At 40.0% G+C, this 16928-nt stretch overlaps 2 protein-coding genes across 7 annotated transcripts in view; both read left to right on the top strand.

The window, feature by feature from the left end:
* The first annotated feature begins 1291 nt into the window (after positions 1-1291).
* Positions 1292-11233, top strand: hepacam2 (HEPACAM family member 2). 4 transcript variants are annotated; one of them, XM_069694580.1, is made up of 9 exons: positions 1293-1539; positions 4704-5063; positions 5156-5443; positions 7947-8246; positions 9142-9267; positions 9640-9661; positions 9755-9789; positions 10165-10238; positions 10355-11233. In XM_069694580.1, exons 1-9 carry the CDS (start codon positions 1482-1484, stop codon positions 10463-10465), a joined length of 1374 nt encoding a protein of 457 aa, XP_069550681.1. In that variant the 5' UTR covers positions 1293-1481; the 3' UTR covers positions 10466-11233. The 4 variants fall into 4 exon arrangements, with proteins under 4 accessions (XP_069550699.1, XP_069550691.1, XP_069550681.1 ...); XM_069694572.1 differs by having other exon boundaries at positions 10162-10238; XM_069694598.1 differs by lacking the exon at positions 9142-9267 and having other exon boundaries at positions 1292-1539.
* Positions 11234-13627: 2394 nt separating this feature from the next.
* Positions 13628-16928, top strand: part of vps50 (VPS50 EARP/GARPII complex subunit) — a 107391-nt gene continuing 104090 nt past the window's right edge. For all 3 annotated transcript variants that reach the window (XM_069694612.1, XM_069694621.1, XM_069694605.1), the window contains exons 1-2: positions 13628-13778; positions 14299-14367. In XM_069694612.1, coding sequence (XP_069550713.1) covers positions 13746-13778; positions 14299-14367 — 102 coding nt within the window. In that variant the 5' untranslated portion in view covers positions 13628-13745. The remainder of the gene's footprint in view (positions 13779-14298; positions 14368-16928) is intronic.

Here is a 16928-nt window from a genome sequence, read left to right as displayed (position 1 = left end):
CATCTAAAGGCGAAGAGGAAACTTGCAGGTTCTGTGGGGAAAAGAAGTGCCACAGGCAGACAGTTTTTTTTAAAAAAAATTTCATACTTTAAACAACTTCAAGCACTGCAATTTTGTTTTAAATTTTTTTTTTAAATAAGTAAAAAATAAAATTTATAAACATCATTTATCTTTGATCATTTAGGCTGCATTGATTTTCTCATCTACACTGTTTCCCAGAGTACTAAAAAAATAATTCCATGTCAAATTTGATCATTCATGTGCTCAGATTAACAAAAACTGTATTGATAAAAAAATAAAAATAAAAATAAAAACTTTCTTCTAACACCAATCATTGTTCTCAGTTTTCCCTGTAAATAAGCATCCCAGCAGAGAAAATAATAAATTTCTTTAATGGTGCCATCACCACACCAGGCACTCATTTATGCAGCTCACAATGACCTAATTCATTCACTGTGCAGCTCAGTCAGAAGTCAACCACGTCCATTCAGAGGATGGGAAAAAAAAGCTTTTCTGGCCAAGTCAATACAGGGATATATTAAATGTTTTAGTGTGAAGCACATAACTACTTTTAATTTGTTCTTTTCTGGAAAGTTAGTCTCAGTAATTCTGTTAGTGGGAAACTTTTAAAAGGGTATAACTTCATTAAAGATATACTGTAGCTGTACCATTGCATCCAACACCAAGTGATCTAAAAAAAAAAAGATCAGTGTCGATAGTTTTTTCTCCACAGTGTCTCCCTGAGGGTTGAAAAACAATATGAAAAGCTTGTCAACGTGTCTCTCTCTGACATGACATTTTTCTGCCAGTTTTACCACCTCCTTGTCATATGTCCTCTTATTTCCAGACTTTAAAAATCACTTCAAACAGAATAGCTGATTGCTGACCGTTGAGTCCACTGAAAGCTCTGTAACTTAACAAAACAGCGTGTTAGCAGTTTAAAGCTTTGTTTCATGGCCTGAAGGGCTGAAGAAGTAGACAGCTGGTGTATTCTTATGTAAAGAAACTGTTTCCATTCTGCTCTCCACTATCCTTTTACAGTTTTATGTCTCAGTTTCTCTTTCACACAGCGAAACCCTCAGCCCTATCGGGCAGCTCAGTGTGTGTGTGTGTGTGTGTGTGTGTGTGTGTGTGTGTGTGTGTGTGTGTGTGTGTGTGTGTGTGTGTGTGTGTGTGTGTGTGTGTGTGTGTGAGAACCATACTGTGTTGTCTCTCAGCCAGGTGGACCTCTTCTTACTCCTAGAGCCACATGGGAGGGGCCAAAATGTGAATCCAGGAAAGCTAGCTCCTCTTATTTCCCTGGCAAATGTTGTCACCACAACCAGTCACATTTCTCTCCTCCTCCTCCTCCTCCTCCTCCTTCTCCTCCACCACCGACGAGGTGGAAGAGAACGACTCTTCCACTCTTTTCCTCCGCTCCACATCTATCACTCCCTGCCTGCCTGTCAGAAGTCCCAAATATCCCTAGAGGATAAGATGCCATGGAGGCCACAGGAAGAACAGCACTCTATGTCTGCTCTGTTCTGTTCATCTTTACAGGTGAGTGTGGCGTGGTAAAGTGTTGTGGGTGGGGATGTTGTGCTGGAGTTGTTGGTGTTGTGTTGGCACGGTGCGAGCAGTTACTGTGGTTGCTGTGTTTGTTTGGTTGGTAGGGTGAAACTGAGGAGTCAATTGAGGAAGTTTTTGTGGGAAGCAGGAGTGAAATATTCATATAAATCCTAAAATGTGTTTGGACCAGAGAAGCAGCAATGAAACTGGGTTAGGAAGTGTCTTAAAGTGCTCCCCTTAGAGTCTGTCTTGGGTTATTTTGCATGTCTTTTCCATAGTCACCACCGCGTGGCTTTACAGAATTAGCTTTTCTACTGTTGCTGTCTGTAAGTAAAAAAAAAAGACAGGGTCAGTGGAAAGAAGAAGTGACCTGAGCCAGAGCTCTGTGACACCGAGATAACAGACAGCGCTGCTTTCACAAGATTAATCTAACAGAAAACTGCCTCAGACATGGACACTGCCCCGCTTTGATGTTGGTATCATCAACCTTCCTTAAGAAGCTGTTTGTCTTATCTAGAGTAGGACAGGAGATGGTGGCGTTCGGACACGCACCCGGTAACTTTATTTAGTATCCAAACAACTTGGATATGTGTGAGGGTGATAAGAGGCAGGTGCTGGTGGGTCTCCACATGGAGCTGTTTGAATGTGTGTGTGTGTGTGTGTGGTCACAGCCACTAAACAAAGATGATCCTCACACCTCAAAGCCCATTGTCCTGCAATCTCCTCTCTAGCACCACAACAATATCCATGCTGTTTAGGGACAACAGTGAAGGAGCGGGCTCAGCACACTCCTCCTCATTCTGCCTTTTCACCGAATCTCAGCTGGTATAAACACAGGCACACGCCTGCTACTGACAACACACACACACACACACACACACACACACACACACACACACACACACACACACACACACACACACACACACACACACACACACACACACACACACACACACACACACACACACACACACACACACACACACACACACACACACACACACACACACACAGACCTGGGGGCTTGTATGAGTGGCACCAGGGGTGTCTGTGCTGCATTTATTATTTAGGACATAACACCAGACACAAAGTAGATCTATTGTGATGAGCAATATGGGCAGCAGTCACCAGAGACCTGGCTGACACCAGCTGGATGTCAGAAGGAGGAACTATGTACTGCCCAGAGGCAAAGAAGAGGATGATGAAGAGTCTAAACCCACATTTCTGAGTTTTTCCTTCTTTTCATATATATTTTTGTATTTTTTTTTTTTTTGCAATATCCAAAGTTTAAATCATTTGAAATTTAGAAAACTCTGAAACAGTTTTTCATATATATATTCCTGCCATGTCTTTAAAGCTGAAATGGAGAAAGAGAAGATGTACAGACAGAAGTAAGACAAAGGGAATCGTGTAACAAAAAGGGGAAGTTGAAAGAAATTACTGTGAATAAAAACTGTGAGGTTTTTAGAGAGTTTCTTTCACAGTAGCACTGCCTACTCACATGCTGTTGCTCAACTCAAGCTGGCAACCAAACAGACTCACTTATCAACTTAAAATTGACAAACGAGCAAAGGTCATATCTCAGAAGAAAGATGCACTTCAGATGAAAAAAATATGGCTGTGGAATAAATAGGTAAAAGACAGTCTGGATAATTTTATCTTTTCATATTGAGAAAAAGCATTCAATTCAAACTTCCAGTTTAAAATGACAATATCTGCTGAAAAACACTGATAGCTTCTTCCATTCTTTTTTTTTTTTTTTTTTTTTTTTCCAAGTTGTCTGTTTTGGCTGTGTATCCAGTGAACAAACTGCCCTGGCAACCGGCCGTCACTCGAACAGACAGCAAGAAGCTATATATTAACTGTCGAAGTAACTTCAGACGGCCCAAGTGTTTGTTTCGCGAGGGGTCATGATTAGAGAGACAGGCCTCGTCCTTGTCTGACAACAACGACACTCTGTAATGAGCTGGGTCAATATTAACTCTCTACAGTTTCAGGACATGGCACGAGGATACAGATGACTGGATTACACAGTCTTCCTCTTTCGAAGGAATAGCTCTGTTTTGCTTTCATATTGTTACACTGACTCCTTCCAACAGTTCAATATGACTCAAAATATTTTCCCGAAAGCAACCCACTGCAATTCATCCTGTAGAAAATGTATGCAAAATCAGTTTGAATTTGTTCAAATTTCTACATTTGAACCACAAAATGTTGTGAAATGACAACACTATATGATCTCATCACAACAATGCAAGTTGATATATTTGATAATATGATAAACCTTAATTGTTACAAAGTTCCAATAAGCATTGCTTTGATGCAGCACTGATACACGCCATGGTTTTTAACTCAGACTGAACAGAGTTGTATCTGTGATAAGGTTGCTATTATATGGTGTGTGTAAACGGAGTGCGGAGGGCGCGGGGGGAGGGTGGAAGCACAAATATTCCCCTCTGAAATTGGAAAACACAGAGAAGATAGAGCTCCAGTTGAATGCCAACATTGCCCAATTTCTGGTGGATTTTAAGGCAGTGTTGTCTGTACAGCTTGCTGCTCAGCCTCCAGGTGCCTCAAAATTCATTTATTATAGATTATAGATATTATAGATATTAGCTTTTCGGCACCACCAAGTCATTTGACTCAAGAACTAAAAGGGCAGGCTGACATGAAATTTTTCTTGTAGCCATTTTAGTAAATTGTTTCCGTTATTGTGAAACTGCAGTTAGGTGACCTAACCTGAAGAAACTGCTGAAACACCTTTTTCACATTCTGAATTGTCAAACTTAAAGACAGAGTATGGTAATATTGTTTAGCTAAAGCTTGGTGTCGGTATCAGTCTCAAATCCCATATTGTTTTGAATTACATGGCGAAGTGAATACTCTGTGTCATTCAGTATCTCACAGACATAGTCCTGCGGCACCCTGTGTGTTTATCCCTAAAATTATTTTAAATCATTAAAGGACTGTACACTTGTTCCGAAACAAGCTTTATATTGGTATGTAATGTGCATAGTGGTGTGTAATGTGCACTAGTGTATGAAGCCTGATGTCTTGCATGGGAGCTCTAATAAGTTACCTTACAATGATCGTGCAGTAACTATGTTTCCCTTCCCTCTTGTTTCCTTCTCCCATCATTTCCACCAACTCAGAGGTCAGCTCCGAATTCATTCACATCCCTACATTGGTCCATCATGGCATTGAAGGAAAGTCCTTGCTGCTGTCTGTGGAGACTCACTTTCTGATGGACGAAGCTGAGATCCAAGGAACTTGGTCTCACACCAAGCTAAGTGGCACCAGGACCACCTTAGTGACTTTTACCAAACAGGCTGCAATCACTGACATGATGTACCGTAACCACCTCCTCTTCAGAGAGCCCAATGTTTCTCTGCTAATCCGGAAATTAAACCAAGAAGATGAAGGGGATTATCATCTGAGCCTCAACATAGAGTTTCATAACAAAACAGGACTGGTCATCAAGGAGGAAAGAACTGTTCATGTAACAGTAGATGGTGAGTTACGTGTTTATCCTGACATGAACCATTTTAATGACATCTATTGGATAGGACTCTAAAGTTACCCGTGTTTCTTGTTCTCTCTGTAGTCCCTGTGTCCATTCCAATGATTCAGAAGAGCCCGTCATATGCAGTTGTTGAGGACAAGGCGAACGTAACTTGGACTTGTTCTGTTGAGAGAGGAACAAGAGTGGTGTTCCAGTGGCTCAGGAATAATGTCGCAGTGGGTGCCAGCAACAGATACCACTTCTCCCAAGACAACTCAACACTGTTAATCAGCCCTGTGAGGAAAGAGGACAAGGGAACTTATCGCTGTGTGGCCAGCAACCCAGTCAGTCAGGGCCGGAACAGCAGGCCTGTGGAGCTCAACGTCTACTGTGAGTAGCTTCAGTTTCTATCTGTCTGTCTATTCTTCTTCCATTTCCTTCCAAAGCCACCTCTTTTTCCATTTCCCGGAGAACTTTGGTTTGGCTGTTTTGGTTAAAGTATCAACCCGGTAGCAGGCGTATTACAAGGTAAAGGTATTGACATATATGAGAGATGGATGCTGACAAGTCACAGCTAGCAGCTTCTCATGCTTACTTTTATCACTTTTTGCATGTGAAAATAAATGGGGTGAACATCAGCACCAGAAATGGTCTGTAAATTCACAATGCTGAGGTAACATTATGAGGACTGCAATCAGATAACATCCAAATTTGTTTTTACCTCCCTGGTTGCTGAAATATCTTAAATGGCAGGATCTTGTGTCGTGCATTGAACTGACACAATGACACACGTTGAGTCTAGATAAATCATCGTTTTCCTAAAACACGTTTGGGAATATTTTCCATTTTTTTTTAATCTAATTTGTCACAAACTGCCTGTACTAATTACAAACCAGAAAAGACGTCTACTTTTGTGTTCCGTGTTGTACCTTAATGTCGAGGAAGTATTAGGTTATATGTAAATTTCTGTGAGGTCAGCCTACAGTCCTTTTTGACAGCAGAAAGCATGAGGTTGTTAAGGGATGGTATTTGCATGCGAGCAGACTTATCTCACAGGGCTCCTCTGTTTCACAGTAAAGGGTATAGATGCACTGATAAACTTTACTGGTTGCGTGAGTTTGAGGTTGGACGGAGAACCCGTGTCTTCTCTTCCCATGCATTTATTTGAAGGTTTTTCAATATTCACAAAACTGAAGATTCGGTATTGATTGGACATATAGGGTTGGGTACATTTTTCTGCAGCTTCCTTAAGTTATTTGTACCTTCTCATTATTCTGTGTATTTAAGCACTTGACACTGACATCACCCCAGTTTGCATAGGCAGAGCATGTTTGTGTTTCAACCTGCAGGAAGCACTATCTCTTTCAGTTTTAGCCAGAGACTGCTTCTTAATCTCTTTTTCAGTCTGACATACAACACAGAGGGACTTTAGTTGTAACATAGAAGTTGCAGTGTTTGGTTTGCTGCTGCTGTTACAGCAAATTACATTATAACAGACATAAAACAGAGAACTTATTGGCCTCCCTGTACCAAAGAAGCTGAGAGACACAGCTGTTGTTATCAAGAAAAAAGAATATCTGCCCATGAAGAGGAAACTTCTGTGATCATAATACAATCCTATGATATTATGTGTTGCTATTTAATATTCAGGTTTCATGTAAAATATTGATTTATGGTCTTAAAGTGCACACTAAACCTTTAAAAAAAAAAAAAAAAATCTATTTATTGATGTGTTGATTTTCTAGTAATCCTTCTGTTCTTAGCCCTGTTTTTAACCCATTTTTATTTTATTGGTTGTTTATTCTATTTGACTGTCTTTTAAATCCAGATTTTGTTTTATATATGAGCTGCTGGACATACGAATTTTCCCATTGGATAAATACAATTTCTATCTATCTATCTATCTATCTATCTATCTATCTATCTATCTATCTATCTATCTATCTATCTATCTATCTATCTATCTATCTATCTATCTATCTATCTATCTATCTATCTATCTATCTATCTATCTATCTATCTATCTATCTATCTATCTATCTATCTATCTATCTATCTATCTATCTATCTATCTATCTATCTATCTATCCATCTATCCATCCATCCATCCATCCATCCATCCATCCATCCATCCATCCATCCATCCATCCATCCATCCATCCATCCATCCATCCATCCATCCATCCATCCATCCATCCATCCATCCATCCATCCATCCACCCACCCACCTACCTACCTACCTACCTACCTACCTACCTACCTACCTATCTATCTATCTATCTATCTATCTATCTATCTATCTATCTATCTATCTATCTATCTATCTATCTATCTATCTATCTTCCGTCCGTCCGTCCGTCTGTCTGTCTGTATAGATACAGGTTCTAGTAATGGAAAGCATACAGTTTATAACTGTTGTTAGAAATATTATTGTGTTGCTATACAACAAAAATGAAGATGTTGCACACATCCATGTGTATGGGGCAGTGAAATAGTCACCCATGTTTTATTTTTAACAGTTGTATAGTTAATAGTTTTAATGCTTTTCTTAACTGTTCGAAAAACAAATTGCTCATTCTTAAAGACAAATGATGTGCTTCCGCTAATGTGTGTTGTATGCCAGAATACATCCAGCGGTACTCTAGTACCAGAGTACTTTCTCTAATGAGGTCTCACTGATCTCCACTGGTGCCATATAATTAAATGCACCTCACATCACTCACCTATTTATCCTGGTAGTTTGTGTATTGAACCGGTGACCTTATAGTTAAAAACCCACTTTCCTCTGCTGCCCCATGCTACATAATAATGAGACAGTTCATAAATAGCACCCACTGCATATAATAAAGCAACATCTCAGCAGTTAACTGTCATATTTCCTTGGCCCATACAGATGGCCCCTACAACCTGGAGGTGAACTCTGTCCAGGGCCTGCGGACAGGGGAGGTGTTCACCATCAATCCCGGGGAACTGGTCTTCTTCGAATGCCAGGCTGACTCCAACCCACCAAACAGCTACGTCTGGATCTCCAAGAGCCGCAACGCCACCCAGATCATCACGGAGGGCCCGCGGCTGGAAGTGCGCTCCTACAGACTGGCTCAGGCCGAGGAGTACCTGTGCCGCGCCTTCAACAATGTCACGCAGAAACAGGACGAAGCCCAGTTCACTCTGGTGGTGGCCAGCTTAGGAACAGGTGGGTAGAGGGTGGAACATGGCATGATGGAGCAGAGCGTGGGTAGGGTTTGGGAATCCTCTGAGATAAACAGTGTGTCATGCCAAAAGCAGAAGAGTTTGGTGAGCTTTGAGAAATAAACCTTGCCAGTGACACACACTGACAGGCTTTGGAAACAGGTGGGTAGATAGTATACTGTAGCTGGAGCATTACTCTGTGCGCCACTGCTGAGAAGTGAAAGCAGGTTATGGATATAACATGAAATATACATGGCTATCATGAATCAGAGGTTTTATCTCTGTTGCCAGGTTCCAGTGCCTGCAGCCAGTATTAAAGTTCAGTGGATGGGAAAGTAAACAATGGAGAACAGCTGTTGAATTTGTTGACCATGTTTTATAGCATGTGGAGTTTCTGTGTGCTGAATGCGACATTGATATGTTGTCTTGGTGATAACGAGAAAGGCTGATTTAAAATGCTGTTCAATGAGTCAACAAAAATTGTGACAGCCTACGTTTTTTTTATTGACATAAAAATCTCTTGTGAGCCTTACCAGAGAATTTTCTAAACATTTTAAAGCCATGTTAGCTGCTGTGTGAGGCTACGCACACTGTTGCCTTAAGCAACATGCTGACAATAGCTTGATATCTTGCTATATGGTTTTTAAGGTATTCTACTCAACAAAAAATGTCAACATGTAGTAGGTGCCAGAGGAAAATTGCAGGGTTTTATCCTCTGAAGACCATGAATGTCTGTACAAATTTTCATGGAAATCCAACATACCTGCAAGACATATTTTAGTCTGCACCAAAATGGTGGACCTAATGACCGACACTGTCTTCCCAAGAGCCATGCTGCTACCTTGCCTAAAAATTTGCGTTGCTATCATATCATTCACACCTCTGTTGTCTATTAACAGGGAAAGAGAAGCACACCCAGGAGGGCGGCTCTGTATCTCCGCTGGCAGCCATCACAGTCTGCTCTCTGTTTGTCATCAGCCTTATGCTGCTCTTTTTCCTCAGGAAAACCTGCCATCCTAAGAGAGGTTAGATGATAAGTGGTTTTCTAGCAATACTTGTTGTTTATTCCTGTCAGTTCAGTCCTGACAGGAAGCCTGCATTGTGTTTAACATGTCCAAAGCTTCAAATCTGGATGTCTGAGTAGAGATGTAAAATATTCTGGCTGTAGAATGGCAATCTTTTCCTGTCAGAAGATAACTGTAATAGCTTGCTGCACCATGCTCTTACATGTTGAAGTCAATCATAAATGGAAATAACTTGCAAATGTCAGTCAAACTGAAGGTAACCGGGGCAGAGTAACTTCTGTATTAAAATAAGTCAAGGCATAGTATTCAAAATTCTGTCATTTGTTGCATTTGTGAATAATTATTTTTCTCTTTTTCCTCTATTATCAACAGTGCTTATGAGCATTTACAACAGGTAAGAGCTTTGTATATAAAATTAATACAGACAATTATTATCATGCATTTAATCCACATATAATTAACTGCTGTATTTACCTGTTTTTGTCAGACCGTTCTTAGAGCAGAAACGACCACATCGTTCAGGTAAACCATTGTTTGTTCACAGGTGTTGTTACTTTCATGTAACATCAAACACTGCAATCTTTAACAACACCCACATAGTAAAGTTTGCTCTTGTGCTTACATATACATATGTCATATTTTGTGAGGCATTACTGTAGAAAATAAAGGATGAACGGCACTTTGCTTGGTTCAAGTCTTTTCTAAAAAAAAGGTTTAAGATAGGTATGGAGAGGAGGAACCTAAAGCAGAAAAATAAACAAGGTCAGGATCATTAATTTTTAGCTGAAAAGCAGTGTTAGGTTTTATGATATTTATCAGTAAAAATTCATTTTAATTATAGTAGACACTAATGCTGTCACTGTAATCAAAGTGTTGGTGTGAAATATGTATTAGCAGGCCATGAGGATGCAACAGAAGACTTTGGCATCTACGAGTTTGTCTCCATACCTGGGAAAATGGAGTCTGCACAGGTATTTAATGTATTGTACGCTGACACTGATTCACAGATGTGACACCAACCCTCATTTTGACTAAATTCGTTTGTGTTTTCCATCGTATTTGTTTTCCTATACGACTGTACCCGCAGGCATCGTGCAGATCTCTGGCTCGCCTCGAGTCGATTCAGGATATGCACACCACCATCTACGATGTGATCAGACATGTGTCTGAGACTCCTAGTCACAGTCTGCTAGAGTAACATCCAGCTGGAGAGTCGCTTCACTCGAAGACTTCTGTGTTGCTTTACTCTCCTAAGTCTCTGTTATCAAAACCTGAAGCACTGGTTTTGGGACCCAGTTTTTTTTTTTTTTTGCACAAGGGGTGAAGAAGGCCTGTGTGAGTACACAAACTGATCGTGCACTGCTATTGTCAAAAGTGTGGGACACATAGTAAATGTCCTTTTTTGACATTATTGTGTGATGAAAATGCATGTATGGCTTGTTTTTTCATGTGAAAGTTGAACTGAAGTTAAACAGTTTTTCTTTTTCAGTTCAAAAGTGAATATCACGTTAAACCAAACAAGTCAGTAGTAGTCAGTTTTATATTATTTTGAAAAGTTTGAAAATTCCCACATCTGGATTACATTTAATTTAATTTAAAATATGAATTTATCTATATGAATAATATCTTTCTAATTTAACATTCCCTGCTAAGAGAGTATGTTTTGTGAGAAGTGTTATAATGAATGCATTTCCTTGTATGAAATATATTCAGGTTAAATGTAAATATTGTACATGGATTCTCCTGCAGATTCTTTATACTTATTGTTCTATTTCTATGTTTGGCTCTAATCTATTTATTCCTATAAAAACTCAACCCTGTTTCCCCAAATGTAGCATTATCCTCTGCTCACAAAGGACACAATGAAATGCTCAAACAAAGAAAACTATAAATAATTCATAAATTATTGTACAGTTTGCATTCACATGTTTGTTTTGTACTTTATTAAAGATATAACTGTTTACTATTCTGGGTCAATTTCAATATTCATTTGTTGCCTGCAATCAAAAGACAGTGTGCTCCATTCTGCGATTTTTGCGTTTATATTTGTATATTTCTTAATACATGCTTGTTTCAAAGAAAAGAAAAAGCAGTCATGGCTTGAAAGGAACAATTTTCCTTTCACACATCCTGAAAAAAAAAAAAGGTAGCTGAAGCCAGCAAAGCTGTCAGTTGTTCTGTTGCTTCACAGTCAGTCTTTGTCTGATGTCTTGGCTGTGATCTCTCTTCTCGCAGGAGTATGAGTTGGATTTATTGTCTCGAAATTGCTGCAGAGTGCTTGTTTCTCTCAGCCTAGTTGTGTTGGTATGCTGTGTACCTGGTGTGATATAAAGACAGGCAGCAACAGACGGATGCTTCAGCATGTGGCAGAGTGCCCTCCACCTGCTCCTGCTGACATCTTGTCATGAGCAGACAGAAACGTGTGTGTGCTCGCTTGTGTTTGTGTGTGTACGTACGCTGCATATAAATATTGTGCATATACTGTATGCATGTGTGTGTGTGTGCTTTGAGAGAAAGGAGATATAGAAAAGTGTGAAGAGATTCCGAAATGAAGATGTTTAGTTACGAAAATAGAAGCCAAAGTTTATATGTAATTTTAAAAAGTCAGTCAAGACTCCCACAGTTAGTGTTCTGTTATTTTTGCCAACCTTGGACAAATGAATCATGTTGCAGAGTGCTGAGTACTTCCATTTAATGTCATGACAAATCCAATTGCAAAAAAAGTTTGCACATCTGTGATTTTGTATCAAAAAATACATTATGGAAGAATCAATGCATTGATAGACAGATTGATAATCAATGTATTACTTATTTTACAATACTGGCATCATATGCCAACAAGACAAATAGTTTTACGATTATATTGTTACTCTTTCACTGACCTGATCTTCAAACTGAGTTATAAAGTTTGGCGGTTCATGATGCTCCCCTGCATAACAACAAGTAGTTTATTGAATCTCGTTCTAATTATAGCTTATGAACTGACCAAGTGAGTGTGCGGCGTCTTTGTGGTGGCATCTCCGGGTAGGGGTTGCCATCTGTTCCGTCTCAGTGTATGCTTTAAGGGAGGCTCCACGCTGTGGATGACTGCCTAACAAACAACAGTGGAGTAAATTCACCTAAAGAGAGTGACCTCACCTTCATTTGACTGGGAAATAGCCCGAGGCATCATTAACCAGGAACTAGAGCTCACAGTGCCTGCTGTCTGCGGCATGGTGCCTGCTTTTAAACCAAGCACTGCTCGACATAACACCTAAGGGGGCAATTACAAAGCAGGCTGAATAGGTCTGCATGCATGAATTTTATAATTATTTGGAACAGTTTACAATCCAGGGCCAGGTCTAATTACTTGCTTGGCAAAGATGGTGCTATATGAGTCATGCATGGCATGGCGGTGACATGACAACTCTTTCTCATGAAAGCAGATGTGGTTTGTTAAAAAGTGCAGCAACACAAAAATAATATATAGTGTTAACCAGGTGGGACCAGAATGACACTTAATTGCAATTTGTAAACAACAAAACATATTATACACTGCACAGACAATGGAATATTTTTTATTTGTATTTGCTCAGGTAAAGGTGGCTGGACCATCATGTAATTATACTGCATTCAAAATCTTAAGTAAAAGTATAGCAGTATTTAAAAATTTTACTTTTAGTATCAGTAAAAATGTGCAAAAATGGCTCCAGTAACACTGACGTAATTTTATATATTTAATTTAGTAAGTTCTATTATTGTTTCATTATCATGTCAGTTTGATATAATCATATTTCATAAGACTATTATGTAGCCTAATTCATATTTGTATTATAATATATATATTTACTTGAGTAAATCAAATATTTGACCATAGGTTATAGATAGATAGTAGCTGTTGAAAGATGGCAAAAATTAAGAAAAGCAGAAGTGTTGCTTTTAACGTGAACAATGACTCTATTCTATTTAAATGCCACATAATCCCACAACAGACCCCGAAACCAAAGAATTCAGCCTCCATTCATGTTATTATGTACACCTGTGCTTCTTTTGCTGTGACACAGTGAGGCAAAACAACCACCCCTATGAAATATTCTATCCCAGTCTGCCACTTCAGTAATGTTAAATTACTACCATCCTGGTGCCATCCAGTGGTCTATGACAGCGATACATGCATCACACTGTTAATAATTTACACCATTTTTTTTAATACAGTTTAAAAAAAACACATTTTCCCCATTCAAAACAACACATACGTTCAATGTCATTCAGATATTTTGATTTTTAAACGAGTGTCATTCTGACAGGTAAGGTTCTATGTACGAGTAATAATTAAAAACTACGTTTCCCAGGATGCTTTGTGGCTCTGCCGTAAGCAGTCACGTGACAGTCAACCGCTATGGCTTCCTTCTCGTAGCGATGGAGGCGAACTGTTGAAAACACGGCGAAATTGAAACTTCAGACATTTAATTTGCTTGCTGACACAAGTTGGAATAACGATGCAGAAGATCAAGTCTCTCATGGCCCGTCAGGTGAGCAGAGCAGGTCCACGGAAACCGAGCTGCTTGGCCGTTTGCCTCTTTGACAACTTGCAGGTAGCTAGCAAGACAGCTGGCTAGGCTAACTGGCTAATTTGACAGCTCATCGTGAGACTCATTAAAAAAAAAACACAGCCGGGTTTTAAATTTTTTTAAATTTTTTTTTATAGCGACTGCATCTCCGTTATTATCTGTTCACCTGCCTTGAAGAAAATCCACCCGTATGGGCAGCTACACTTGAGAGTGCACCGCCAGACGAGCACAACAACAGGGCGCCACGGTGGAGGCTGGGCGGTGAAGGAAGTTCTCGGGTTTTGCATGAGCAGTGATGTTAGACAACAGAGCATATCGCGTTCAGAAATCTGCCTGTCGCTTCCACTTTTCTCTGCGTGCAGCAGCGCACGGGATGAGTGACCGGCTGCGTGACATGTGGCAAGAGGTTTACAACGATACTCGACGTTTTGAGGTTTAATTTGGATTTTAAATTTTTTTTTTTTTTTTTTTTTTTTAACAGGGCCTGAAAAGCCCCCAGGAGAGCATGGCGGACCTCAGTCCTGTGGAGAACCTGAGGATCCCAAGCAAGGTAAACTTCTTCACCTGTGGTCGATTATGTTGGAGACGTAACATCTATCTATCTATCTATCTATCTATCTATCTATCTATCTATCTATCTATCTATCTATCTATCTATCTATATCCATCCATCCATCTATCTTTCTTCACTGTGATAAAACTTGATTGGATTCTACAACAGTTGAAGTTGTGTTCAAGTAGTGTAGCAGGTGACGACCTGTCCTCTGTTGCTCTGATGTCCACATGCAGGAATATCTTGAGTATTTGAATGCCGACTGTAACACCGTGTCTGCTGACTGAAGCACATTTGGCTGCAGCCTTGTCATTCTTTTGGGCGAAGGTCAGCAAATGTGCGATTCTGCTATTTGAAGCATGATCTCGGCCACTTGTTGGTTGTTGTTGTTAAAGTGGAGATTTTGGCCAGCTTGACTGTGTGTATTATTGAAAGTACACATGTTCTCAGAAGCAACGATGTCAGTAGTGATGCAGCAGGGTTGAATATTTCACGCATGTTCTGCGGCAGTGGTAAGTTCACTACTCATTGTATCGCATTTTAATCTGAGTCCTGGCATTAGTCAATCTCGCCCACCGTGTTTTCTAGACGGCCGTATAAGGAAACTGAAGGGTCCCATTTATATCACTTTCCTAGCCTTAGCATCAATCCTCGCACAGCAGTGTCAAGTATGACCTGCTGTAGTAGCATTTTAACATTTTGGCATGGCAGCGTTTGAGACACGTAATCAGTCATGCTTTGTCACAGGAAACATTTGTCATTATCTACTTGTACAAATTCAATTTGTCAAGAGCAGGCAGAGCAAAAAAGGCGGAGTGGCTCTCGGTAATGTATAGTCACTTACTTACTGACGCCTCAGTGCACTGCTTGTTGCCGGCTTTGCTTTGACTTTGCCTCGAAAGTGATGACCTTCCATTAAGGCAGCTGAGTACAATTTGGAAGGCGACCAACTCAATTCATTCATCGTGCTGGGTGATATCAGCCAGGCCGATTCAACTAGACGTTTAATTTCTCTCCTTCTGAACACTCAGCCTTTATGTCGCTCTGACTGTCAACCAGAGTTTGACCCGAGCGCTTAATAAGTGAGTAGAATTTCCTTCGTGCCGAGGCTGTGCGGATAATTGTTTGGTGCGCAGGTTTACAAATCCTGCAAAAGATAGGAGCAGAAAAAAAAGGGGAAGAGGTCTTTTTGTTTTTTTGTGTGTGTCAATTCACCTGTGAGAGTTCCGAAAGATTAAGCTGACCGAATTTTAAAAAACATCTTTCAGTCTGTTGTTTAATTCAAAAGCCGTCATGTCAAAAATAAAAAAGCGGGAGTGTCTGGAGAAAGATTTGTTTGTTTTCATAGGATATGAATCTCTTTGGGATCTGTATCAGGCGATGTGGTCCAACCCGTTGGTAATCAAACACCCCTTTTGGTCTAAGAAAAATATTCACCTTTGTTTGTGCTGGACTCCCATGAATGACTGCAAATCTTATAACACCTGGTATACACCTTTTTGATAAGACCAAAAAAAATAGAGTTAATATGGATGTGAGAATTGAGTGCGTTAAAACCTGCTGCTTGAGATTACCCATGAATTAACTCTTCCCAAGTGCACCACAAACACCTGCCTATTGTGTGTTCAACCAAAACACGGGGCGTTATTGTTCAATGATATCCTGCTCTGACTTAATTTACTTTGTTGCCTCAACTTACAGAAAAAACAAATAGGCTCCCACACAGGCCAGGCTTTATATAACACAAGTCCTTTTTGATTAAAGGTAAATCATCCTCCCAGCGTGCCTTTAGCACCGCCATGGTAGGGTAGACGGCACGACATGACACGCTGCTCTGTGTGGGAGAGGGAGACCAAGGTTCTGCAAGTATCAATACGATACTGACACCTACCTATTGGAAGCATTCCTGCAATTCCCACCATTTATCATCCTTCAGGAGATGACTGCACCATCTGGCTAACTGTAGGAGGGAGGATTGATGTGGGGGATGATTGACAAATGATGCTGACGTGTCATTTGGACACGACTTATGGGTTTGATAGTGTTTGAGTCATAAGCAGGCACAAGATAAACATACACAAGTGTGCCTTTAGTCAGATTAATCAATTATGAACAAAAATTGTAGGTTGCAGCTCTCCACCAGTGGATAAATATATATTCATATATTATATGTTAGGGTTGCTCTCCCCAATAGGTCGACGTGTTTGTCATGTTTGGGTGCACAGAATAACCTTTAGATGCTGCAAATGGGTATTATTGTCTCTTAAAGTAATGTTACGCTGCAGAGGAGGTCAGCAGGTAGATTCCACCGTGGGTCAGGTATTTTCAGCGTTCTTCAATAGAGGACAAACATAGCTTTACAGATGCTGTGGAAATGCAGCTTTATGTGACCGTCGTGTTTTGATATCGTGTTTTATTTTTGAGCATTTTATGCTTTTTAAGAATGAAACTGATTTGCAATACTGTTTGTTTTAAATTAGTGTTTGAGGGCAGAAGTTATGTTTTTAATTGGGAAGTTACAGCAGCTTATGTTGATACTCATTTGGCAAAAACACAAA

Source organism: Brachyistius frenatus, unplaced genomic scaffold, assembly GCF_029030835.1.
Source record: "Brachyistius frenatus isolate BFR_SWC_R1_liver_20210118 unplaced genomic scaffold, ASM2903083v1 Contig_2, whole genome shotgun sequence".
Taxonomy (NCBI): domain Eukaryota; kingdom Metazoa; phylum Chordata; class Actinopteri; family Embiotocidae; genus Brachyistius; species Brachyistius frenatus.
Note: the sequence above shows the minus strand (reverse complement) of the source record. Positions and strands in the feature narration are given on the sequence as shown.

What these genes read in the sequence shown, in the direction of transcription:
- hepacam2 (XM_069694572.1), top strand. Translation starts at nt 1,482, where the DNA reads ATGGAGGCCACAGGAAGAACAGCACTCTATGTCTGCTCTGTTCTGTTC. An exon ending in GGTGGCCAGCTTAGGAACAG is followed by an intron (nt 8,247 to 9,141) that starts GTGGGTAGAGGG and finishes GTCTATTAACAG; the next exon opens with GGAAAGAGAAGCACACCCAG. An exon ending in AACCTGCCATCCTAAGAGAG is followed by an intron (nt 9,268 to 9,639) that starts GTTAGATGATAA and finishes TATTATCAACAG; the next exon opens with TGCTTATGAGCATTTACAAC.